Source organism: Spea bombifrons, chromosome 3 (genome assembly GCF_027358695.1).
Source record: "Spea bombifrons isolate aSpeBom1 chromosome 3, aSpeBom1.2.pri, whole genome shotgun sequence".
NCBI lineage: Eukaryota > Metazoa > Chordata > Amphibia > Anura > Pelobatidae > Spea > Spea bombifrons.
This window is the reverse complement of record NC_071089.1, coordinates 77417970-77445426: the sequence shown is the minus strand read 5'-3', so window position 1 is coordinate 77445426 and position 27457 is coordinate 77417970. Positions and strand designations below refer to the sequence as shown.

At 39.4% G+C, this 27457-nt stretch overlaps 1 protein-coding gene across 3 annotated transcripts; it reads right to left on the bottom strand.

The window, feature by feature from the left end:
- Positions 1 to 535: 535 nt before the first annotated feature.
- ELOVL5 (ELOVL fatty acid elongase 5) lies at positions 536 to 23157 on the bottom strand. 3 transcript variants are annotated; one of them, XM_053459426.1, is made up of 8 exons: positions 23066 to 23157; positions 17870 to 17936; positions 17558 to 17745; positions 9420 to 9497; positions 3400 to 3571; positions 2701 to 2825; positions 1803 to 1937; positions 536 to 1155 (listed from the first exon to the last, which is right to left on the bottom strand). In XM_053459426.1, exons 2-8 carry the CDS (start codon positions 17925 to 17927, stop codon positions 1024 to 1026), a joined length of 888 nt encoding a protein of 295 aa, XP_053315401.1. In that variant the 5' UTR covers positions 17928 to 17936; positions 23066 to 23157; the 3' UTR covers positions 536 to 1023. The 3 variants fall into 3 exon arrangements, with proteins under 3 accessions (XP_053315401.1, XP_053315402.1, XP_053315403.1); XM_053459427.1 differs by having other exon boundaries at positions 23042 to 23127; XM_053459428.1 differs by lacking the exon at positions 23066 to 23157 and adding an exon at positions 22752 to 22769.
- Positions 23158 to 27457: the final 4300 nt, after the last annotated feature.

Sequence of the window (27457 nt, the reverse complement as noted above, 5' to 3'; positions counted from 1 at the left end):
GTTAAAGTCTTAAGGCATGTTTACTTAACCATTGAAAAATATATTATACAAATGACACCTACAAATGCACGGGTATCCTGTGTTACAAAATGAGTTGTTCTTGGAATCTAGAAATTGCTATTCAGCACCTATCATATGAACTAATAAGGCAACAGCAGTGTTATATATATATATATATTTATACTACAGTAATACTTGTATCCACAGTCTATTACGGGGCAACATGAGCAGAGTTACGGAGACACTGACCCTTTCAGTGCCAGACTAGTCTGCAGCTTTACCTGCTCCTGGTGTTTCTGGAACAGAAGGCAGGTTAGCAGCAGTGAATGTTTGTTCCCTGTGAATAATAGTAATGCTAGCTACAGTAAGCATAACTAGGCAGTTCCGCATATCTCAGGAATGCTTATCTTTTATTACCAAGTAGGGGTGTGATAGACCCCTAGCCTTAAAATCTTCTAATCAATGGAGGTTATGCCTATGCATTAAAAGCCATTCTGATGCAACCACTTTTACCACTATACTGTAATGACATTACTTTCTTTAGAATTCAACAGGTTTTATGCATCAGGTTAATAAGTTTTGGCAAGAAAATATTATGCAAAGTAGGACAACCAGACACTAAGGAAAATACCAGTTTTATATCATAAATAAATTTCATGTGTCACAAAGACATAACCTAATTTAAGTATTAACAATAGTTGTAAGTATTTTGAAGCCCAATAGATAATTTGGAGGAGTGGATACGATTACTGGTTTCATTATTTTGTACACATGTAATCTGCGAGGGGGGGGGGATCACCTGCTTGCATGAAACAATAACCGCTGCTAGTTCGGTAAGCTACTCTTTAAATGTCACTATAAAGGTTTCTATGATGGCTGTAGTTGTTGGAGACCTACGTTAGTCACATTACTTTACTAGGAATAATTACAGTAGCTGTAAGCGTGTCAGTGCACAGTTTATACTGTGCTTGAAATTTGATGTTGTAGCATCTGGCGTCCTGAAATGGTGACTTGGTTTTCTCTTCAATCCTTTCTTTGTTTCCGCTGTTTCACATTGTTCTCCAGGGAAGAAAAGCTGTTTGTGTGCCCATTCACTGCACTGGCAGAGCCATTCTGGTATTCTTTCCTTCGTGAAGAGGATTTCTTGTTGTAAGTCTTAAAAGGCAAGAAATGGTATTTGATGTCAGTACAGACAACACATACTATCCATCAATAGTCACAATGGACAAAACCGGTAACTTTTTTTCCTGAAAAAAATCTGTATTTCATAAAAATCGAGGGCAGCAGCGATGTACAACTACTCTTAAACTAAAACTCTCAAATTTTGCAAAGCACTTAAATCACTTTGCGACCATGGTTGTTTTAACATTTCTGCAGGGTTTGTGCTTAACTGCAATTTTCTTCTTTTTTAATATAGTGGACCAATTATTATCTTGATCATACTTACTATAAAAAATAAATAAAAACCTATGACCTGCCAAGCACAGCACTGGTCCTTAACTGTATGTTTTTTCGTCATTACGGGGTTAAGGATTATAGACAGTGACATGCAAATAAGATCACAATTTAAAGGTTGCCGTCACTGGGCTCTTTTGTTTGCACACGTCCGTTACGTTAGGCATAGGTTTTGGGTAAGGAAATGGGTGCAGACCCAAATGCAGCTATTTGAGCCTTCGGCTAAACCGAATCAGCTTAGGACGGTATGAAGGAGTATAAAAAGTATAAAAAGAGTATAAAAGACTATAAAAGGCAAAAAAAACCATTTATGTCATACAGAACAAAAGGGTAACGTGTCAATTTACCTGAATGTAAAAATTGGCAAACAGGATAATGAGGGAGATCATGTAACAGTTCTGGAAATACAGCCATCCCTTGGGGAACTGACAGGGCCAAACAAGAGCGCAACTAGTCTGAGTCATCGTCAAGACAAACTGAGTCTGTGGGGAAGAAAAAGACACACAAAATTAGGGGCTGCAGAAAACACAACAGCTTCAGCTATGGTTCGCATTGTCAGACAAGCATGCTTTGAGTATTTACTTTTTATACACACATGATACTACCATCCAAAAGTTTGTGGTCACTTAGAAATTTCCTTGTTTTTCAGAGAAAATCTGATTTTTTCCCCATTAAAATAACATGAAATGGATCAGCAGACATTGCTAATGTTGTAAATAACTATTGTAGCTGGAAATGGCTGATTTTAATGGAATATATTCATACAGAGGCAGTTTATTAGCAACCATCACTCCCGTGTTCCAATGGCATGTTGTGTTCGCTTATCCAAGTTTAAGTTTAAAAGGCTAATTGATCATTAGTAAACACACACACACTACTTATACAATCCCAGTTAAACAAACATGTTGATTTTATACACCGTCATATTTAGATGTGATTGTTACTTTGTTTTTACTCTCCATTCCCACAGAAATGCAGTATTGCTTTTGATAGTATTTAAATCACAATACTGAAACCCAGAAGAGTTTAAATCTAGAGATTCCTGTCTGATCTTGATCTAGCAGGACAGAGTGAGCTATCCAGCATATGAAAGGCATATTTGTCAGAGAATACGTTTTCCAGATCACAGTCAACCTGTCTTCAGACTTATTATAGAGGAGGGAAGGTGTATGGTCTTGCCTAAATAGCAAAACATAAATGAGGGTCTGCATAGCCGGCCAAAAGAATGAGGAATGAAAGGCTTACCAGTTGGCACTGGGTGATGTATTTCTTCCACCACAGATATGGGCGTATGGATGGAATAGCTGAGAGTCCATAGTAGGAGTACATCAAGACATGAATAAAGCTATTAAGAGTGGCACCAAAATAGGCTGAAGGAAAGAAGAGGAAACTTTTTTGTAGTCTGCATTAGATAATAAACAGCAACATAAAATACACAGCACTTCTTAAAGCGGATTGCGTTCCTACATGCTGAAACCATAGCCTGGCTAGCTGGCCAGTGTGCCATAACAACGCCAGGGAAGGTGCCAGGTTCAGTGCTGAACAATGAATTGGTAGCATGTGAACACCCGACACGCCTGTCCAATTAATGTCAGGAGGCAGTTGCCAAGTGATTAACTGAGAGAACCTCGTCTCTCAAATTGATTTGTGGGCTGCGATTAATGACCAATACCCGACAATGATAAATACCTTCATTAACTTATTAAGCAAATTATTTGTATAAATAATAAGATCAGATTGACTCATTTATAAACAGTCTTCACAGTATGTGCTTTACATATTGATTCTTTAGAATCCCATTTCAATATAAAAAATCAGGAGTGAATTCTGCTCTGTACTGAGATCACCACCTTGACATGAGTTTGCAAACTGAAACATGCTGTTATTTCCTGGTAGAAAAAGAATCCATTCTAAAAGGTAATAATTCAAAATTTATGTACTCACAGTGCCCACAGGGAACCCAGTTCATGACAAACCACCAGATGTTCAGCATAGATGCGTGATGATAGACATGTAGGACAGTGATTTGGTGGTTGTTCTTCCTCAGGATGAAGAAGAAGGTGTCCATGAATTCTATGAGTTTAGAGAAATAGTACCACCACAGAACACGGATTATCTAAGAGGAAAATAAGAGAGAAAGTTATTTTTGTGCTAATTTTCAGTTGGGGGAAGCTGGGGGTTATTATATATCATAGAAAAACAAAAACAGTTTCTTTTTAAAGTGTGTTTCAATAAGTAAGAAAGTCATTTAGCTGTGCTTTGCAGTTTGAACAAAATGACTGCTCTTCACACCAGGTTTATTTGGCTGGTTGTATATCCGGAAACCAGAAATAGGTATATGGCTGGTGCCAGAATGAGGGACACATTTTGTTAACTTAACTATCCCAGATTGTTTCATGTGATCAGAATTATTTAAATTATTATTCAGCTATTCAATATATTTAATATCCTCATAGAACTGTTGTGACTTTAACCAATCTTTCTCCTCTCTCCATATGCTCCAGTAGGAGTGGATCATTGTATACCGATTATCTCTTCTTCTTGCGTACAGGGGCATGCACTCTGCTGGTGTCATGGACACACTTCAAGCAGATAAAAGCACCAGCCCAGATATCACCCTGTATCCGAGGAACGGAAAACCTGTGTGTGTCCACGACGCCAGAAGAGTATCCACATACAAAGCTGCTCTGCCATCAGTGATAACACAGACGTGAGTTTAAAAGAAAACCAGAGGTACTTGCGTCAGAAGTCTCTTGCAGATGGCACAGACACAAGGTGGGGAACAAGAGAAGGTGTGCACTGCCTGCTACTCAACCGTATGTTTTACGTGGTATTAAGAGACAGATCAGCCAGGATGAGATAATGAAACTGATTCCTGTACTGCACATATCAGTTTGTCGACATTATATATATATATGAAGCCTAGAGTTTTATCAGATGTAAATGAATGTTAACAGTCTTGAACTTGCCGGGGCAATCCTGATTTAGTAGTAGAATTTGTCTCAATTATTGGGTCTATTGGCAGCTATGCAAAAGCTAGCATTTGTTGTAATGTGAGTGAAAGGTACTATGATGTCCACACTTTGTAGGCAGAACCTGCAAATTCAATTAGGTGCACCAGAAACTCAAATGTACATAAGTCTGTGCTTATAATTTAAATTTATATACTGTGTATCAGACACAAAGTTAAAACCCCATCACAGAGGCTGTATACTTCAATGAGTGGCCTAAAACCTAGATGATGTGCCTCAAGGAACATTGGCATAAAACAATAATGTATTATTATTATTATTATCTTTTATTTATATAGCGCCAACAGTTTACGCAGCGCTTAATACAATACATAAATTCAAGGGATATGACAAGACAGGAATTGACAGACTAAGACAAACCGATACATTAGGTGGAGAGAGCCCTGCTCGCAAGCTTACAATCTAGATGGAATGGGGTGACAAACATAAGGCATAGAGAAAGGGTGAGAGGTAATGAGGTGGTTGTATCGATGACAAGGAAGTTCTAGCAGCTAAGATGGTGCGGCTTCTCTGAAGAAGTGGGTTTTTAGATGTTTCTTGAATGTTGGGAGGGAGGGTGGATGCTGAAGGTTCCTTGGGAGTAGATTCCAGAGATATGGGGCAGCTCGAGTGAAATCTTGTAGATGGGAAAAAGAAGAGGTGATGAGTGAGGAGGAGAGCCTTAGCCCACGGGAGGAACGAAGGGATCGAGTAGGAGAGTATTTGCTAATGTAAGATGGTCTACATCAAATGTATGGTACTACCATTACCTATTACTAATTACAAGTACCAAGCACAAAAAGTGGAGTTTGGTATAACTATAAAACTCATTAATTGTTGTGTTTTATAGAAGACAAAAAAGGCACGTTTAACATTAGCTCCTATTTATACTTTTCCCACATCTCATCATAATTTATTCATAGAGAGAGAGACGCGCTGAAATTACACAGACACAATGTTGGCTCTTTCTGCGCCAAGGTGTTTTCAACTTGGAAGTCCAAGAACATCTATTTACTAATAACTTTATCATACTTGTGGTAAAACCAGGTCTTTTTTTCTAAAAGCATGCCAAGTTAAAGACCTGGCCTATAAATTAGCCTATATGGTAGATATATATATATATATATATATATATATATATATATATATATATATATGAAACCAGGAGCTTTCTCCCAATGGATCAAAGTAAATGATGTTAGTTCTTTGTATTCTGTATCTACTGTCCATTTCCATTGATTTTCCTGTGTCAGGGCTTGGCAAGTTCACGTTGTAGACATAACTTGGAAGTTCCCTGGATAGGTAACCCAAAGCTCTTCTGCTTTTAAGGAAGTGGCTTTGTGAATAGGCATAGATGCACTAGCTCCAAAACGCCAACTGGATGTGGAGCAGGCGGAACACGGCCAGGTAATGGGTTTGACCAAATAAAGCACTCCTGTCTGAAGAAATGGACCTGGGTGAACATGGCGAGTTCCCAGGCAAGCTGGCAGGATATAGATGATGGTACCGTGGGTTCTATGAGTGCTCTGAAGTTATATGTAAACCATACTGTGTTGTGCACTACCGATCTGTGTAGCAATTTCCCTGAAGTGCTTCATAAGGCGAAATGATTGATGTTTCTCTTAGAGTTTAGTTTCATAGTGCCTGCTACTGTAATAAGTGTTTTGAAGTTAACAGATACTTGGGGTGATTAATGAAGCGTAGAAAAAATTGCACCAGTGTAGAAATGGTTTTGCAGTAAAATGTTCCTTAAAGTAGATCTGTAATCAAAAAGGTGCACTATCACACCATAAAAAGCAGCCCTTCACATACATCTGGCTGGTTTCTGCAACATACCTAACTGCTGTATCAGATACACAACATAAATATATAAAAGCTGGTAATTCCATTTATACATATCATTATGTAGCTTTTATTATCATCATGGACATCATTTCATTTAAGGACTACCCATTTAGGGTCTTTGCTTGAACAGTCATCATTATATCTAAGTGAAATGAGTTCATTTATAATGAAGAAGTGAGTCGTGAACCTCATTGTCTCTGATGTTATTTTAATTATGTAAGTTCTGTTTAATAGTGAATAAAACATTAGCAATCAAAGCGTAATCAAGCTAAAACTGCATTCCCTTTTCATCTTCCTCCCGTTTCTATTTTTATCATATTTCTATATAAAAATCAAAAGCATCTATGAAAAAGCACAGCAGAGTGAGGAACGGCACACAATTTATTATTTAAGAGCAGAGACGGTCGATTCTCTTTTAGTATTTATAAATGACATGTAGCTACTGGGTTACAAGTGCCGTCTCCAAGATTTGAAGTTACATTCAATAGGAATCCTTCTAAACTGTAGTTATATGGTTTGTAAGGTTGCGTGAGCTTGTGAGCAGGACCCTCTTTACCTAATGTATCGGTTTGTCTGTTATAACTCTACTTTTCCCATACCTCTTAACTATATGTATTGTAAGAAGTGTCGCCTAAATTGTTGGCGCTATATAACTAAATAATAATAATAATAAGTACATGTCTTCTAAGTGTACCGATACAGATAAAAGTCTACAAAGACTTCTCAAACATATTCCTATTGGGAAGAAAGTCCCTGCACGGCGTCCAGTACAGTCACATCAATTCCTGGAACAAACACTAAATTAAAGCACATACCTATTAACATTCTTCATCGTCAAAAATACATGTTTTCCACTCTAAATTTCAGCCATAGTACCTATGAATGGCAAATTCCTGCACGAGGAGTAGATGGACGAGACAAGTCTGTGAAAGCATTAGCTTTTCTTCTGGGCCACCATGATTATCAGGTCCTGGATGGCACATCACTGCTGACACAGAGTTGAGGGGGCAGCAGCGAATCCCCTCAAAATACATTCAACCTGGGGTGCCTTGCTGTGTAGCGTTCTAGCTGTTCCAGTGTCTCTTAAGTCATTTGTGATGAAGGACATTACTAAAAACCATTCCTTGGTGACAATAATGTACTATTACGTCTGCCATTTCAGATGTGCAGCAAGAGCCATCACCATTGGCTTTGAGCTGACAGATACTCAATGCAAGTGAGTGCTTGAAATATTATTATTAATAATTAAAAAACCTATAACATACAACATGCAGTATACCCCAGGAATATCATTATGACTTAATCAGTGGATCCTCTTAAGTTACAACAGATATCCCTGAGGGGTCTAAAAAGACCATGCAGGGGTGTGTAATGTTAAAAATGGAAGGAAAAAAAATCCCAAGAACAGGATGTGGTGTTTATTTTAAACAATGTAACTTTAACAAAAATCAGACAGCTAAGAAGGATGCCATATTCAGTAGTTTGTGTTGTCTGTTCTAGCAGACCAAAAGAAGAATACAGATTCACTCCTATACAATTATCTCATTTTTATATTCTAACCATGTGTGTTCACCGCGGTAAAACTATAGAAGCCCAGAGGAAAGAAGTGTACAAACATCAAGAAGAAACCAGATTGTAAAAAAGACTTTTTGTGCATCTCAAATATGTTTTTGTTTAATAAAGTGGATAATGTCAGTACATTTTGATTTGAAAGCGATGTTGTGCCTCCTTCATAGCATAGTTGCTGTAGGTTTTAGAAATTGCTTTAATGTTTTTTTACTTTTACACAAGTAAATTAAACAGACACTCCACCCATCATATGCACTTAATGCATTTTCATGTGGAATACATCTGCCCCTCCCCCACAGGAGATGCATTCGTCCGAATGCTCCTCCCTGCACATGGCTCTGGTGAGCAGGACGTGCAGGACTCTGTTTAGACCCCAGTGGGCATGTGCAAAGTCTTTCCACTAATTTCAATGGGAGCACATTTCTATCACTGCTTGGCTGCTTAAGCTGTCAATCAGTGACATGAATACGCCCATTGAGAGCACTTTACTCCTACCAATTGACAGCTTAAGCAGCCTATCATAGGCTAGGAATTTTGGATCATGGAAGAAAGGAATTTCTAGAATGGCTAAAAATTCAGCATTGTGTTTTTTTTTTCATTTTGAAAGAATGGATATTAAAAGTCCTCACAGAGGGTTAGAGTTACTTTACATTGCATTCTTCTATAGTAGGTTTGTCAGAGACATTAAACTGTCCTTTTAAGTGCAGTAACGAATGCTAAGTTTCACTGTGAGAATTCCTTATTCAATGTTAATCTATGGCATGGTGACCATAAACACTATATTGCACAAGATAGCCGTCCAACACATTTAACAGGCTAATAGGCAACTTCTGGTTGGCTGAACATGATGGTAGCTGTAGTTTGTAGCAACTGGATAGATATAGGCAGCTACTGATACATTCCACAATACTTCCTATTTTTCGCTTCTCACGTACACTGGGCATATTTTTCTTGAACTGCGATATTAAGGGTTGCTAGACAACAAGCAAATTTGTTTTTTGGCAGAGTTTCCTATTGTAATGTCGGTTTATTTTGGTCTATCCTGAAAGAGGTTACATGCTGACAAGTGATTAAACATACAGAGTTGGCTCAGCTCTTTGGTTCATAAATGCCAAGTTCATAGTTGCTAGGAAATAACATATTATGGTAACTGTTTGAGGTAGAAAGGTTCAAAATATGTACATGTACGTAAAATCCCAAAAATACTTTTCTTGTTATGTGATATGTAGTCCGCTGTCACCACCACAAAGTAAACCATACACCTACACAGTCTTAAGATACAGTATAACAGAAAAAAGTTAAATAGCAAAAAATTGCCAAAATCTAATCAGATTCACAAAGCGGAAGAATAAATTCATGGCGAGGGGGAAATCACGAGTGACCATGGAAACTAATAGTCAGTGCTTCGGCCGTTTAAGAAAATTGACATCTGGATTATTGAATTTATACAAATATGATTAATCTCGTGAAAATGCTTTCCCCAACTAAACTTTTCAATGTGGCATTTGCTAAATAATGTTCTTTAAAACATTGTCTTACCTTCGTGTCAGCTTCACCCCCACTGTGAGTATCTTGACAGAAAAAGCTGTAGCCCCCTTCCCACACTCCTGTAACCAGCTGAAAGACAATAATAGTGGTTATTAAATGACTTCGCATGTAATCCGACACAATGTACAGCTCATATAGTCCATTACTATCCTGTAAAACCCCATAATTATTACCACAAACATAACTGCTTTTAATACATTTTTCTCCTTTTCTGAGGAGTTGTGGAGCTGACCTCAAGGTTAAGCGGGGTGCCACACAAGCGCCTCCTTAATGGTGTCCAGAAAAGGTCTGGAGAGTCTCAGTGGGTTAAAGGCAGAGCAATACAGCCATATACAATTAGATACCAAAAGTGGGGCACTTTGATGTAGAGGAGGGTAAGCTAAAAGTAATTGAACCATTTGGGATTACCTGGTGATCTGATCTACGTATAGGCCACAAGTATAGACAACCACAACGTGCTTAAACTAATAACACACTAACAATGCTATTCTTTCAGCCTTTAGTAAGCACACCACGGTCACTTGGAGTCATCTTGGCTGGGTGCCCACTTCAAGAGAGAGTAGTCACAGTACTAAATAGTCTCCATGTATAAACAATTTGTCTAACCGTGCACTTTGCTGTATGTAAACTCTTTGAGATTACTTTATAGCCTTTTCCAGCTCCATGCAAACCATTAATTCTTGGGAGTCATGGTTCATATCAGCAGAGAAATGCTGGTGTTTTTTTTTGTCCAATACCATTTCATTGATTAGACTCCAGGTTTGCCAACTCCTGACTCCAATTTGTTGAAGTGATTTTCCTTCAACATATGGACAAGAACAATACAATAATGTGTGTGTTCTTAGTTAAAAGAGATTGTGTTGGTTCATAATTGTAACTCAGTTGGAAATCATATCGTATTTTAAGCAATTTTTAAAAAAAAATTCTGGTAATTCCAAATAGTTCACTTACTTTTTCTTGCCACTGTATGTATTGCATTGGCTGAAAGTGATAAGCTTTACCAACAATGTCTTTGAAGGTGAGGATAATAAATCAGTACCATAGCATAGCCTTGCAATAGACTCTTGTTACCTTTGGTTAACATAACAGTGGGTCTCGCAACCCCACTCATGTAGAACAAATGACTCAGAATAACCAAAGGCAAATAGAATATTCTAAATGTCAACGAATGTTCTAATGTATCACAAATGCATTCGTCATAACAAGAAGCCAAGATCCAAGACAGTATAAAAGTCCACTGATCATGATAACAAATTGTTCTTCTAGTCTCATGTTCTGACTGCTCTCTGTATTAGGATCACAGGTTCACGGTCCCTGTCAGAACGAGTAGAGGTTTGCTGGAATGTCAGTGCTGCACGGGGCTTGGGTTAATCTGTTATAATATTCAGTGCAGTCAAAGCCAATCCTGCTCACTTTTGTACGTAATCGCACAGCCTGCAGCATTCATTCAAGCTTGGCTATTGGAGTATGACTATTAATTTTTGCGTATTTTATACTGAGCTGACAGCCTCAACTATTTAACCTTTTCTCAATTTTTTTCTCCAAATAGTAGACACGGTATACCAAGAAACGTGCAAGATGTTTTTTTCTCTAACATATCAAATATTTTTTGCAATGCCTTAATAATTGCCACCAATCATTAAGATTGCCTGAGGATCTTGGAAACGTAGCATGTTGTGATGAGCTCCTCAAAATTCAGCCAAAAAAATTTTGCCATAAAATTCAGGCAGGAGCTGCTGGAACTTGCAATAAGCTGGTCTTCTCAGGTCAGCAGCCCAGTTGTTTGGACAGTCTCTACAAATTTGTGAGTGCTAGCAGTTATGGAGAAGGTTGGTTCTTCATAGTGCAGCTCACCCACAGTTCACTTATTAGCTAATAAACCGCCAGGGTGATGTTATGGAGCCTTATATGAGAAGGGAAACTAAGAAGTCATCTACATTTGGAAAGAAATGTTTGATACAGACTTATACTCACAAACTTATTTTATTTTTTTGTAATTAAGGAACACAAGCTGAACCTAAATTTGATCACTTCGAAAGGCAGAACTGTCATCGATCAAAAGAGATAAAATTCTGATATTTTGAGTGTCCTTGAGAACTGGCTGACGTCAATATTCACCTATTAAATCCATTTCTGGAAACGCTCCACTTCTCTTCCGTGTTTGCATATAAGCATTAATGGCTTACGTTGTGGACTCAAAACCATGAGTGAATCCGGAAAATTATTTCCCTCTGTTTTTAAAAACATTTATTTGCTTAAATTGATTTTATCATGAAGGCACAGCAGTTGGTCCCACTTTACACGTCTTAAATACCACGTCAAATAGCATCATGGTAGTATGTTTAATTCATATGCTTGCTTTAGAACCATTTCAAATAGATTGATCACAATATGGGCAATGTGGTCACTCTACTTTTAATCTAAGTAACAAGATTTGTCCAGAGAGACGGGAAGCAAAACGGCTAAGACTATTGCCCCTATAGCCTTTACTCTCACTCTCTATTTAACCTCCTGATGATGTAAAGGCACTAAATTGAAATGATGATATTTTTATAGCAGTGACCACTAATTATACAGTTGTGCCTTTCTAGGCTTAGTCCTCTCTGTTTTAGGAAGCAAGCGGCAGCTCTCCTGGTTTCATGGAACAATTTGGCACTCAATCAAAGTGAGAGCTAAAAGTGAACTGACGCTCATTATGGTGCAAGCATGCCTTCATTGTAGTTCTTCACAATGTTCCTAGATTATGGGGCAACTCTGATGCACCTATCTGTAAAAACTTTTTATAAACATTTATTACTTTTCAGTTGGGCTGTGTTTTTATGACATACAGATCTAACATTCATTGGTGACTCTGTTCATTAATGAAGCGAGTAGCACACTAACAATGCCATAGCATGGAAGTCATTAGCGTGGTAGGACGTCAAGTGGTCCCATTGATATCAACAGGACCTTCAAATAAGCGGCAAGAATCATTCGACCATGGAGGAGCTATGCAGCTGCATAGCCGCAGATTCTACATCAGGCAAGTACTTTTGTTTTTCAACAATGAACATTAAAGTACTCATAGAGTACTTTAATATGCATTCTTCCTTAGTGGGGGTGTCAGAGGCAGTAAATGGCCCATTTTAAAAGGCATGTAAAAGCAAGCTCTCATTTTCTATGAGCCAGAGGGAAAAAGATACGCTAGTAAAGGAACACTTTCTAAAGTGACTACTGTTTATACACTAATATAAGTGGTAATCTGCAGTGACATGAAGCCAGTGGAATATGAGAATAAACTTTAATACTGCTGCATGACCAGGGCAAGTTTACTGGAATAAATTCATGTTACCCTATATAAATATTTTACTATCATCTTCCTGTATTATGCAAACGTTCTGGGCAAAAGGACAAGTGAAGGCCATTTAGCAATTTCAATCACATTGTCTGTGCTACATGGACACATCCCAAACACAACACCTTCTTTTAAAGTAAATTCCTAACACTACCGGGTTATAAATGAAATGCTTGAATTCCAAACTACTCAATATAGTACACATGTGAAATGTATTTAATAATGATCTTATGCCAATTACTGTCCCGGAATGTTAAATATTCCCTGTCCCCGAAATGCTGGTCATTTACTTGTCAGCCAGCTATCTCCTGATAGCCTCTTATCAGGTTTGTCCTCAAAACATTTTTCTTCTAATAGGAATGCTAAGCTCTGATGTGGGAAGGGATGTACCAGCCAGTTGGTTGCATAGCATGGGTTGAGATATGGGTGAGCCTGACCCAAATTTTGGCTCATAGAGCTGTGTACACATCAAGCCAGAGCTACCCAAAACCAGAATTCTAAACCAGAGAAGATGTTTGAGTTGGCTTGGGACAGGCTCACACTCCACTACTCTTGTCAAACCAAGCTTGATGTTGGACTAGAGCCAACGGCAGATTGCCAAGCTTATATAAGTAAATAAATATACCACAAGACATGGCATGACTGATCCTTGAAACATAACTTGTAATTCAGCCAAAAAAACTGCTTGTAGGCTGTCACATTTTGTGCAGATTACAGTTATGGAGTAAGACTCGAATCTGCTAATACCACTGGCCCAGTCACCTTGAAAACAGCAGTTCAGTAGAATGTTTAGAAGTTGTCAGAAAGTGTCAAATCCAAAGAAAGGTCAAAGTGCGTTCTTGTAATTTCAACTTCTAAAGATATTTTTTAATGAAGAAATGAAGCCTAAGCCAACGGTGAGGTTTATTTCAGGGGTAAGCGATAAAGCATTGTTGAAGGGAAAATGCTTTCTAGGACTTCATATTGCCAGTTGAGGCTTATAAGGTCACTAGTCCACTGTGCTGTACAATAGTTAGAGAAATAATGTTAATCTTTAATTCATTCAGTGTTATTCTTCATGCTTGGAGACAGAGGATGTATTCCATTATTAAAAACCTGGTTAATGAACGACATGTTCTGCAGTAGCGGGAAGACTAGATTGGCCAAATGGTTCTTATTTGTCATCTACTGTGTGAAGGGTAGATAAGTAGAAAAGCCTCCCAGAAGAAGTGGTAGAGTACAATACAGTGAGGGAATTTAAACATGTATGGCATAGACACAGGGTTATCCTGAATATAAAAGACCAATGCCTAATTAAGGTTTGAGTCTCTACACCACGAATAATTGGGTGGAGTAAATGGGCCGAATGGTTTTCATCTGCTGTCAAAATCTATGGGTTTCATGCCATCCTGGAATAAAAAGCAAGAGTGAGATCAGACAGCTGAGACAATGTACTGCCTGAAAAGCAAAGGGCTCTATTAAAATAGATTGTAAGCTCACAAGAGCAGAGCCCTCTTCTCTTTCTGTACCAGTATGTTTTAACATGTGTTAATGTTGTAATTTGAAATAATCTTTGTTGAATGATTACTTATTGTTTTATATAGCGCCATCATATTCTGTATCGCTGTACAGCAGAGAAACAGGTGAGGAGGGCCCTGCTAAAACATGCTTACAATCTATGAGTTAAATATTTTCACAGTCCCCTACTGTAACAACACTATGGAATCTGCTGGTGCTATATAAATAAATGTAAGGTAACATGCCGCCTGACGACAATCTGAGTCACCCATTACTCTAATAAAATAGGCATTTTTTATTGACAAAAGCTAGATAAATGTAAGCATTGAAGATTAAAGAAATATTAAATTGCTGTTTTATAAAGAGTATAAAATATGATACATATAGTGATTTGAGTGTTTATATCATAAATCCAACTTCAGATGCTTCTTTGTGCATCAGTCACCCCGCAAGGCTACAAAGCTGTATTTAGCAGAGCATAACCAGGTGTAAGACTCATTTAATTGCAGTGTCATGAATGCTGTAATTATGTAGCCGCACGGCATAAATCACAGTAATCCCACAATACATGAAATTTGGCTTTAGAAGTATCTACAGAGAACATAACGGCAACAACGAGAGCCCTTCACTATTACATGCGTATGAGATTTCACCATTTAATTTGCCCTTGCATTGGACAGGGTAAATTAATCCAACCTCTAGTGAAAAGGTTAGTTAGACTCTGAAACACTTGGCCACCAAGACTCTGACAAGGATCCAGCAGAGCAGCGTTGTATTAATCTTCAGTGCTGCACTAAGCCTAAACCAGGGCAGCAACACTAGCTGCCCCTCCGCAAAACCATCCTTCTCCTGAGCGGATGTTTGACATCCTGCCCTGAGAGGACGTGTGCCATATAAACTTGTATCTCTGCTGTGTGAACAGTCGTTTTTTATACTGTCAGGAGGGTACCTAGCACTGTGCTAAGTAGGTTTTCGTTACTTGAAGCTGAAGAGAAGGAAAACGTATAGAACATTTTGCATGCTACTTAGGTCCTGTTTTCCCAGTGTGATTCATATGCGGTACAAGTTGACTTTTCCAGCTGGAGGTAGCCTGAACGGACATCAGAAGCACTCTATTCGAACCCAGAGTATTGTAGCAAATACAGATGCGTATTGCTATTTTTGTTACCATATGTTGCTAATTATTTATATAGACTTATATATTGTTCAGCAACATTCAAACATAATTAGTTGGCAAGTCCCAAGTCTCGGACAGCCTGCCAAGTCACAGAAATTAGTTCTTAGCAGAGAATCAGGGGTAGGTGATTACTTGCATGACATGATAAAGTTACTATTTCTACAGCAGATATGACATACACATTCCTTAAAACCATAGGTCGATTACAAAAGGGCATAAAAGTATTGATGCTGACTATTTTAACTCTAAAGCACACTTGGCACACTATGGTAGGTGTGACGTCCTCGGGAGTCAGCAGGCCACTCAGCATTGCCAGATGTTGCACTCTCACTAGAGGTCAAAGATCTAACTTCAGCTCAAGATGTGCTTCCATATAAGCACATTTTGTACTTACATGGAACATGACCCAGTATACCTCCTCTCTTTTTTTTCTTTTAAACACTAGCTAACTAGCATTCTGGGCTCAAAACCCTTATGTTAATTTCCACTTCTATCTAGTATTAATCATAGGTTAATGTGAGTTCATGCACTGGTAGGCAAGATCCAGCTTCTGCGACGGGCCATGTTCATATTTGCTCATGCTGATCAAGTGTACTTTAGTCTGAGATCACACCATGGTAACACAGCTCAACCAAATGCACTTTTGCCTATATTCCTAGTACTACATCCACACGTAGGGTAATAAAAGGACAGTTCAGCTGTAATCGGTTACAACAATACAGATACACCACCTGCAGAACATTTCCAAAATTATTAAAAAGCGAGCTGACCGTTATGCATAGAATTTAAGCACTAGCTGTACTTTTTCAGAAGTCTGGTACTTGATACAGTCCAGTTCTAGAAGAGTTAGGCACAGACAATAATTATTTTAGGAGTAGGTGTATGTGGAAAAGTCTTTCTCAGATTTTTTTTTTCATTCTCTCTCACAAAATGCCTTTTGGAAGGTATAGCAAAGTGTTCCATCAGACAACAGAGTACTGTTGCTGTGCAATGATATCACAGCAGGCGATTGTTTCAATAATCCCATTCATTCGCTAATTATCACTTTTTTAAAGTCACATTTTAATATGACTGCAGCTTTTTTTCGTGGCTTCACCAATCAGTCTGCACAAACCCACACTGCAGAACTAAGAAGATTAAGCAGTGTGAACCTTGGGACTTTAGAAACAAAGAACATTGTGTTTCTGAAAGAAGAATTTGAAATATTGGTGGTTTGGTATTTGCGCATTCCGGTAGTATTTATGGACAGATTAATTAACTCTCCAAATATTAGTTTGTAGTATTGAAACTATATTCCTTCTAAAATAATGTTTTCTAGAAATACATTATTTTAAAGGAGTACTTTCCGTGTTCTACACTACCCGAAAAACAGCAACAACAAAACCCTGCAACACAACCACACTCTTAAAAAAAAACAAAAAAAAAACATCAGATAGTACGGGAACTGACGACGGCCTATCTTTATTTACTCAGTCAGAGCTTGTAGGAGAGCTTTGGTTTCATCCAAGCAACTTCTCCCTCCCATCAGAAGTGGTGGAAGCTAAAACAGCGAGGGAATTAAAGCATGCATGGGCTATGCATGAAGCTATCCTAAACTTAAGAAGAGACCAAGGACTGGGTATGGTATGAGTGTTTGGATAAGGAAACAGGAAGACCATATGGGCCCAATGGTTTTTACCGACCATGAAATGCTACGTATCTTTATTTATCATTAAATCCAATGAGATCCAAATACCCAATTGAAATATGCATTAGGGAGGCCCATCTGAGAAACTTGCTATGGCTGGCCCTTCAAAGTGCATTATTTTGTTCAAACTCACCTGCAAAGTTCCACTTCGAATAAATTGTTCTACCCATTGTTTTTTTGTTGAGAGAAGAATGGGCTTACTGCTAGACTCAGTTCAAGACATATGTAAAGTTATAGCAAACTTTAAAACTCTGTAAAACTGATCATTGAGACCACAAATGTTCTAATTAATCAGAACATAATTTTAAAATAAATCTGTACAATGTAGTGCTTTAAGAATAGCTATATATCTTAATAACCTTCTCGTCATACCAGTTAAATCACACATCAAGGCCTATTTCCCCATCAAAAGCTAAGCAGCTTCAAATACTTACCTCGTAGAACATGTACAGTGATAGAAAAGTAAGGCCCAGGTTGTAAACCACTAAAATGCCTCTGAATGAAGCAGGTTGTCTGTTCTTCATGAACTTTGGTCCTACCCATACCGTAAATAAGTACAGGACAGTGCAGACAAATGAGGGTATATAGTTATCCATGAGAAGCCATCCTTTTACCCTGGGATCTGAAACATAATGCAGAAACAAATCAGATGTACAAAATAAATCAGAACACACACATAAAACTAAGCAGCCCTATTCAAATGTCAAAGGAGAGAAAATCTGAAACATTAAACTAAAGTATCTTACCTCTTGGCCCAAGTAAGTCATCTATATATCCATTCACTGCCTTGCTTAAAGCCTCCATTTTTTAAACCTAAAGAAAAAGAGAAATATGTTAACTTAATAAATTCACTAATTATAAAGATAGCATTACCTTTCATAGTCAGCAATATGTAAATGCTTGTATGTGCTAATTTCTTATTACAGGGGTGTCCACGTTTTTGCTGTAGTGGGGCACTTCATCGGAGTTGTATACGTGCACGGGCCGCACTCATTTTTCACTGTGAGAAAATATGGCCTTTAATAAAATATGCAGATTAAAATTAAGTAAATGGCACAAAACCTTTACTTTTCCTCACTGATTTCTGGGCCTAGAAAGTTTTGTGGCTACAAATTCAGGATTCTGGATAATTAAAAATGAAATAGTTCTATTTATTCTAGGGATGCACCAAAATGAAAATTCTGGACCAAAACCAAAAATTCAGGGTTCACTTAGCCGAAACCAAAAACGACCCCCCACCTTTAAAAATAATTAAAAAATCCCACGCTTTTAATAAAAGTAAGTTACGCACCAAAATTGTACAAAAAAATGTAATAAAAATGTTAAATATATATATATATTTATGTATATATATATTATGATATAACAGCAATCTCAAGCATACCCAGATTCCAGCATGTACTGGTTGGCTGGGCATGATAAGAGTGTGATTGCTGTCAATAAGTAAGTTATAAGTAATAATAAGTAATAAGTAACACACCACAATTGGACAAAAAAAAAATCAACAATACCCAGGCAACCAGTAATTGCTGGAACCTAGGCATGATGGAACTGTGATTGCTGTTAGCAATCACACTCCTATCATCCCAAGTCAGCCAGTACATGCTGGTACAGGATATCTGTAAGTGCAGACCCCATAATGCTGGCAGCATCAATACACAAGGGGGGGGGGGCTAGCCAGGTTTCAGCATGTACTGGCTGACTTGGCATGATAGGAGTGTGATTGCTAACAGCAATCACAGTCCCATCATGCCTAGGTTCCAGCACTTACACATCCATGCTATCACACACACATACACACAAATTCATTCATTCACAGAATCATTCCCTCAATCACAAATACTCATTCAAACACCCTCCCCCACCCCCTTACCTGCACTACATCTTTCGATGCCGCTCACAGACTTCAGCAGGGGGCACGACCTCCCTCTGCGTTCTCTTGTACTACACAGAGGAAGCAGGACTAGAGCAGAGTCATGTGATATCACGTACATTCACGTGACTCTGCTGGGTTCCGTTTCCTCTGTGCAGTACAATAGACCTAGACCCTCCCACAGGTAAGCAGCAGGGCTCTTGTGATCCTGGCTGCTGATCCCACGCGGGCCAGACCTCGAGGTCCCGGCGGCCGCATGTTGGACGCCCCTGTCTTATAACATCTCTAATGGTTCAGTACCTTAATACTTATTACTACTCCTCATATACCCCCATCAGTGATTTATTGTAGTTCACTGTATGCACAAAGGACACGGCGGAAATAGTCATGTCTAGAATGCCATGATTTTATGGGTACTGTATATACACACGAATCAACCATAACATTATGACCACGGGCAAATGAAGTGAATAACACTGATAATCTTGTTATCATGGCACCTGTCAGTGGGTGGGATATATTTGGCAGCAAGTGAACATTTCTCATTAAAGTTGATGTGCTAGAAGCAGCATAAATGGGCAAGCGTAAGCAACTGAGATACTTTGACAAAATCTGTCCAAGGAAGGAAAAGTGATGAACCGGCGAAGGGGTCATGGGCAGCCAAGGCTCATTGATGCACGTGAGGGTGAAGGCTGGCCCGTGTAGTCAAATCCAACAGATGAGCTACTGTAGCTCAAATTACTGAAAAAAGTAATGTTGCTTCTTATAAAAGTTGTGACAACTTTTGTTTGTTGCGTATGGGCCTTCATACTGTAGCTCCATACCAGTCAAGGTGCCCATGCTGACCTCTGTCCACTGCCGAAAGTGCCTACAATGGGGATGTGAGAATAGTAACTAGACCACGGAGCAATGGAAGAAGGCGGCCTGGTCTGATGAATCACATTTTCTTTTACGTGGATGGCCGGGTGCGTGTGTGTCGTTTACCTGGAGAACACATGGCACCAGGATGCATTCATGGAGGTCCCACCTCGCAACGTACAGGATTTAAAGGATCTGCTGCTAAAATCTGGGTGCCAGATACCACAGCACACCTTCAGAGGTCTACAGCTCGACATGTATATGTGTGTTATATATATATAGATATATATATCTATAGATATATATCTCTCTATATATATATTGGGTTGGACAAATCCTATGAGTTATACACCCATGCCAGCCTATAGAAGTGCCCCTGTATATATCTATAACGAAACTGTCAATATTTGAAATTCTACCCCATTATCACTCATATCGTGTTTATATAACACTTTATAAGCCACCTTATCTCAAAAGATAATGACTTTCACTTCAGGTAATAACACTCACTTTATTGCTTCCAAGTCACGCAGAATAATTGTACCCTATCGTCATATTATGGTAATTTGCCAAAAATGACAAGTAAACTTGCGAGCAGAGTCCTTTTTACTGTGTGTATACTGTAGTGTCAGTGTGTGTATATGTATAGTGCTAGAGTCAATGTGTATAAACGTCAGTATGACTACTATATTGTAGTGTCAGATTCAGTGTGTATGTGTGCACAGTGTCAGAGTGTGTATTTTTATATATGTATAGTGTTAACCAGTGTGTGTACGTTGTTGGATAGTGTGTAAATGTGTATAACAGTGTGGTGTTAGAGTGTATCGTTGAGTATGTTACAGTATGGCAGTAGCATGAGTATGTCAGCATATGGTGTTTGTGTATTAGTTTACAAGTGATAACATGTGTGTGCAGAATGTTAGCGTGTGTTTTACTGTAAAGTTAAGTGTTTGTGAGCCAAAAAACACATTAGTGTGTGTCTGTATGGTATTAGTGTGTGTAAGCGTAAAAATAATTTTGCAACATACAAGCTTGAGTCTTTGTGGTGTAAAATATCCCTTGTCATGAAGGGGTTAACTGCAGTATTAATAAAAAAGTAGCGCACTACTGAAGAAAGGTGTTTTCTATGTCATATTGCCCCAATAAACATCCTTCAACTGCTGACTAAGGGGTAATAAATAAAAATAAAAAGATTGTTGGGGAAGAAAAAAGTTGGCTCCTAAATTTTTGGCCTGGCTCCTGCATCCAAACCAATAGATCTGTAACAGTTCAGCACTCATTACTTATTACACTTGAACATGTCATCAAATATATGACCCTGCAAGATACACATCAACCACATTTGGCAAAACTGTGCCTCAAAATGAGGAACTGTCGCAATTTTGAGTTCATCTTTATTTGGTCACCTCTATGGCGGTATTATCGTTTGGAGGTTTCCGAGGATCACTGTACTTTTTAATAAACCTCCCTATTAACTTATTGCGGAGGGCAGGATTTCCAAATCGCACAGTTATGTGGCTTTGCCGCAGGGTGAAATGGGTTGCTATGGTAACATAATAACAGACAGTTTACTACTTAACGTGTACCTGCCACCCGGAAATTAAAAGCTGTGCCAACACAGAAACGGAGGCAGACCCGTAGATCATGCGATATTTAACTCAACCTTCTGTCTTACTTCCACCCAGTATTTCACCGGCAGGGCGGCAAAAAAGGCAGTTGCCTTGTAGCGAGTCCTTCCTCTTTCACATTGTGGCCATATAAAACAAAACAGGCTAAAAAAATAATAAATAATAATACTAATAATAATAGATTGCAGATCATTTATGCATCAACAACCACAACTTCATTCTTTACAATATAAGCGTCACTATCTGTATTGTATTAAATTTCCCTTTAGAGTTTATTCAGTCAATCGAAAATATATTAGTTAAATACAGTTAATGATTAATGCTTATCAGTTCTTTGGGGTTTTTTTTCCCCTAGATCTTTAGATCCGTATTATTTAAATTTTGGTCTCTATAGGTGAAGCTCTTTTTGGCTCCTAATGTCTACAATAATGGGTAACAATCGCTTCCACCGATTGTATCGTAACTTTATGAATCTTAACTTTATTGGTTTAGTGATATCTTTTAAAGCAATGGAACTGATCTACCATAAATGAAAAAATAAATAATTTCCCAAAAAGTGTCTAAACTAACATTTTTCATCAATGCTTTTGTCCTCTATCTCCACCATTGAAAAAGCACCCTGCACCAATCAACAATAAGCAACACACATGTATGCATATATATATTTATATATAAATATATATATATATCATAAACTAGAGGCTTGCATGCTGAAGGTTTGAAGGGGATTTGTGTGATATAGAACATTCTAGAAGGGATCATAAGTAAAGAGGAGGAGGATGCGTTACAGGGATGTAGAGAAGTAACTGCGCCAATGATGCAGGAAGGCTGTTAAAAAGTGGGAAGCGGACAAGTGTCACACCCGCTGCACAACTCCAAGAAGTGAAAGCCAGTCCGTCTACAACAGGAAATACAGGAGGCCGGCTGACCACAATGTTTTATTGAGATGTGCCAGATGAGTAATAAAGAGACGGGGAGGGGGGACAAACGGAATGAGAGGGAGGCCCCTAAAATATGAAGGAAATGACAGAGACGCTGGCCATATATAGAGATGAGACCATGTTACTTGGCATGCGGTGTGTGGGAAGATGTGCTGCATGCGGAGGAGCAGCCCCTGTATCCTGGGAGTGACACCTAAACACCCCTCCATGTGTCTTGCCAAACTCTGACACCACCACGTGACTTACATCGGGCCATTCAAATGTGCGCCAATAAGTAACGTTTAGTTATCCCGCTCATCCCGGCTAGGCTGGTATGACCTACGGTTACCTATTCGGAGGGTCTGAACCCACCGCACAATCCGAATACGAACGAGTTAAATCGGCTTGCAGGGAGTGACGAAATGGGTCCGCCGAATGCATGATGTCTATCCCCACATCGTGTGCCATGCAGCGCGGCCGCACATACACCGGGCTGAAGAACGGACTTATAACGCCCCACACGGGGTCCTTTTATACATCCCTGACAGTTCCTCCTGGCTCGCTCTCCCCATCTCACCCAACCTATATGCCAATGACAATAGGCAAACAGCCAGCTATTATCCAGCACCTACCACCCACCCCCGGTATTTACTGCCCGGGTACCGTTATGTCTTCTAGCGGCTGGAGCTCCCTCTGTGTGTCCGGGGCTAGAGAAGGCTGCTGCGAGGGGGACCGTCCTCTCTTCCTCCAAGGCCCGGCCAGGCAGGGTGTATGGATGAACTCCCCGCCCCGGGGAGGGGCCCCGGCCGCTCCCAGCCACACACAGCCGGGGACAGGGGACGCGTGAGGAGGCTCGCCTGATGAGGAGGAGGAGGAAGAGATGTGCTGAGAAAAGGAGCTTGATAGGGGAGGGAGGGGAGAGGGTGACAGAGGGGTAAAAGAACGAGTGAGGGGAATAAGAAACGGGAGACCGACAAGTGACTGACCGATAGTGAACCATAGACTAGGGAGGGGGGAGTGGAGAAGACTGCGGAGAGGATGAATGGGATGATGCAGGGGATAGGGCCTGAGACACAATGAGAGACGGGGGCAGAGAGGGGACCAACTGGCCCAGAGGGTAATACAAGAGACGCGAGACAGCTCTACGGGTTACTACAGCGATCGGGGTAATAAATAATCCTAAAGAGAGGGGCAGTAATAGAGGCATGCCTGGGGACTATCAGGGTGAAGGGGCAAAATCTCAGGGTCACACTCTGGAGCTCACTTACTACTGTTTTTGCCACAGTTGATATCCCTGCTTGAATGCAGATGACTTAATTAAGTGTACCTTTAAACAATGACAGGTCAAGGTTAGACCAGAGTTCCTGCTGCTTGGGTAACACCGCTACATAGTCGCTACATAGTATCTTCATGCGCTTGGGGTGGGCAGATATTGCCCCTCATCTCACAATACAATGGGAGCGATTTGTAAAAGGCATTCCGAATGCCCCAAGGTCTAAACAATTCTGCAACATTTTCCATAACAATACGGTTACAACGAATAAAAAGTACGTGCAAAAGAAATGGTGCCCCATAAAAAGCGGTGTATCCCATATAGAAATATTTGTGAGATCTTTGTCCTTAGAGAGCACAATTATAGTGAAAATCCGACCGTTAACTGATCTATAATAGATTGCAAGCTTTTGAGATGATTTAGGTTTCTTTTTTTATATGCCTGAATGACAGACCTACATATTCTCCAAAGCTTGCACGTTATTATACTTCAGTTAGCTAATAGCATCTTCACACCTCGGTGTCCCGCTTCTCGATGGGCCAGTTACAGGGGAGATCTCTGATCTCCGCAACCTTCTGATTTACACTATGTAGGCTGTGCTGACTCAGCGCACCTTTAAGATATGATGTCCATACCTGGGAACTCTGGGCAAACTACGGGGAGCTCAGCCTACTTCCCGCCCCACTTCCCCATCGACAATAGCGAGTGTCTCGCAACGTCAGCGCAGCCGCCAAGTGACATCAGCAGAACCACCAAGTGATGTCAGTGGGACCGCACGCCCATTACAGTGTGGCCTCCTACCCACATCCCACAAGGGGAGCCCCGGGTAGCCAGAGCCACAAAGTTTCCTGGTATGATGATGTCATACGGCGGTGCACAAAGTCTTAAAGTCACAGTCTGCCTTTGAATGTGGTGAAGAGTCCTACAGATGAGGAACAGGAGAGCATGATCATGAATAATGGAATCTGAAAAATAATATTAAAAGTGGTATATTTCTGAAGAGATAGCATATGAGCAAATACTGAGGATTGATTTATTATACAAAAGTGGTGACATTGCAAAGAGATGGGAATATAAAACAAATCTGATCAAAAAATGTATACAACGCATGCGCAATGACTTCCCACTGCACAAGATGTACTTGGTGTTATAAAAACAATACTTGTCTTTATGCTAATGCTTTTCTCTAATGGCATCGGTTTGCCAAAACGCCCATTTATTAGTATTACGGTTATTTTTCAATAGTTATATCCATTCTAATGCAAAACACAGACAAAGTATTGTTGCATCTCATTTATTAACTGAAGTAAAAGCCAGTGTATTGAACAAACTGTTCCCTAACACATTTTAAATCAGTTCACACAAAGGCGTCACACAGGTAACGCTGTAGAATAGCTGCTAACGTAGACTACAAAACAGCCCAGAAGGCTAATGCGCTCTCTGTACCGGCCCTGGTTAATTAAATCACTTGTTTGGTTATAGCTTATTGGTAGATGGCTGAACTTATAGAGTACTTCAAACCACATTTATCAAATACAGGACCTTTCTGAGTTAACAAAAAATCTCAACATCCTGTACTCTAGACCTGTTGACCTGTAGCCCAAGGTAGACCACATCATTCTTTGCGAAGTACATTTGACTAAATACCCCATAAGCAACACTTACTTCTACAAGCCTTGTCACAGACACTGGTGTCCAGTATGGACACTTTGCCTCAGGGCCGGACTGTGGATGACTAGGCAGCCCTGGCACGTTAAGGCTATCAAATGATGTAGGTGTGGCCATTGGCTGGATACTTTAAATATTTGTATACTCACTCGTGTGGCTGCACACTGCAATAACGGATCTGCTGCTGGAGAAGTAAGCATGCCCACTGCATTTGTCAGGTTTGCTAGATTGCTTTGCCTACCCTTGCTGCAGTTTTTCAGTTGGTTCCGGGCTATAACTCATACAACCCTCAGATATATGTTTGACGACTGATGATCATACCTGGGAACTATCAGAGTTTTGACCAGAGACTCCAGGAGAAGCGCCGAGAAGCTCCCACCGACATCAGCGGGACAGACCATGCCCTCAACAGGACACTGATGTGAGCAGGCTGTCTTGGCCAGGTCCCGCAAGGGTAGCTGGAGCCCACAAGTTCCCACACATGCTGATAATGGAACATATAAGCCAGAACATCATACCAATTCAATTGCTTGACATTGGTGAGAAGAACCTTAACACAATCATGGGTGCAGTGAGGAGCTGGAATGTTTTTGTTGCAGATTTAGCTGGACTTGAAGAAGCTGGACTTCGCTCAGACTCATTTTTTGTCATTTAATACCACAGTTTATTTTGTCTAAATAGGGCTCCCAACAAAACACTAATCGGAACTGCCAATGTGTCCCAAGACTGATATTTTGTCTTAGACATCCTCTGAATATTAATCTTACAGTTTAGAAGTCTGCCATTGGCCTACAGGCAAGTGGAGGACAGGAGCAGAATTTCCAAGGATGTCACTAGGTAAAGTATAAATACAGTATAGATACTGCATATTATATGTTTATATATCGTATATACTAAAACAGATAGGTACATTGTAATCATGCATTTCAATTGTTACGCAAACATGAATATTGTTTGAAAAAAGTCACATTGTAACACGGTGTTGGAACACAATAGCTTTGTTTTATGTTCTGTTTGTATTGGATGAAGCTTGATACTTCCTGTATAAAACTCTGCTTATTTTTATATTGGCAAACTGTGATGACATTACATTGGATTACATTCTGGCCTTATAGCTAGGTTCTACACAGTTAAAAAGGTTTTCTCGTAAGGCATGAGTCACATGGCATTCTTGTTAGAAGAAGCAAGAGCCACATGTTTCTGGGTAAATAACATAGGTAAACATACCTAGGAGCACTCATTGTTTGATGTTGAGCCTCTGGGTTTTTTGTTTTCTGGGTCACATAGTTTGGCTCTGACATCTTCATGCTCTACACCGATCTGACAATGTGTAGGTCTCGAAATGATTAAAAAAAGTCATTCTGCTGGTTAGTCATAGTTGACCTACTAGTCAACTCTGATCCTTGCTCTCCTTCAGTTATGTAATAATAATGTGATTAACATGGGTCTCATCACAAACCTCTTGACACACAAAACAAGGGACAATAAATCAATAAATCTTAAGTTGAGTCTTCAGAAGGCGGTTCAATACATCTAAGCTTAAGGAGATGCACATGATGTCATCTTGTATGAAGCTTGTATGTCCGCACTGGTTATGGGTCATTTTTCTACTACTTTGAAAACCCAACCACATAGGTACACTGGACGGCTTGTAAGTCCTATCTATGTGAGGTTGAAACCACTGTGACTAAGTGATGACATAATTAACTCCTTAATGACAAAGCCCGTACATGTACGGGCTCACAATGCATTGTTTTCAATGGGGACCGCCCATTGTCCTTAAGGGGTTAAGCTTCCATATTATTGGAGATTACAAAACAGCATTACAGTAACATTTCAAAATAAAGTAGATGTATATACAAGACCCTAAATGTAGTTAACATGTTTTGTTTTTTTAGTTTTGAAACATATAATCCAATGTTTTGTCAGCTGGCTTTCTGGTCACCTTGCAGGTCCAGCAAGACTCTTGTAAAACTTTGGTATGTATAAAACAACACTTTTACTTTTTTTTATTTATTACCAAACAAAAATGGTGTGGGTCTTTTTAGACTATTGTAACACAGATAAGGACAGGTTTACTCATAACTGTGCTGGGTAACCAAGAGTGGCAAAAA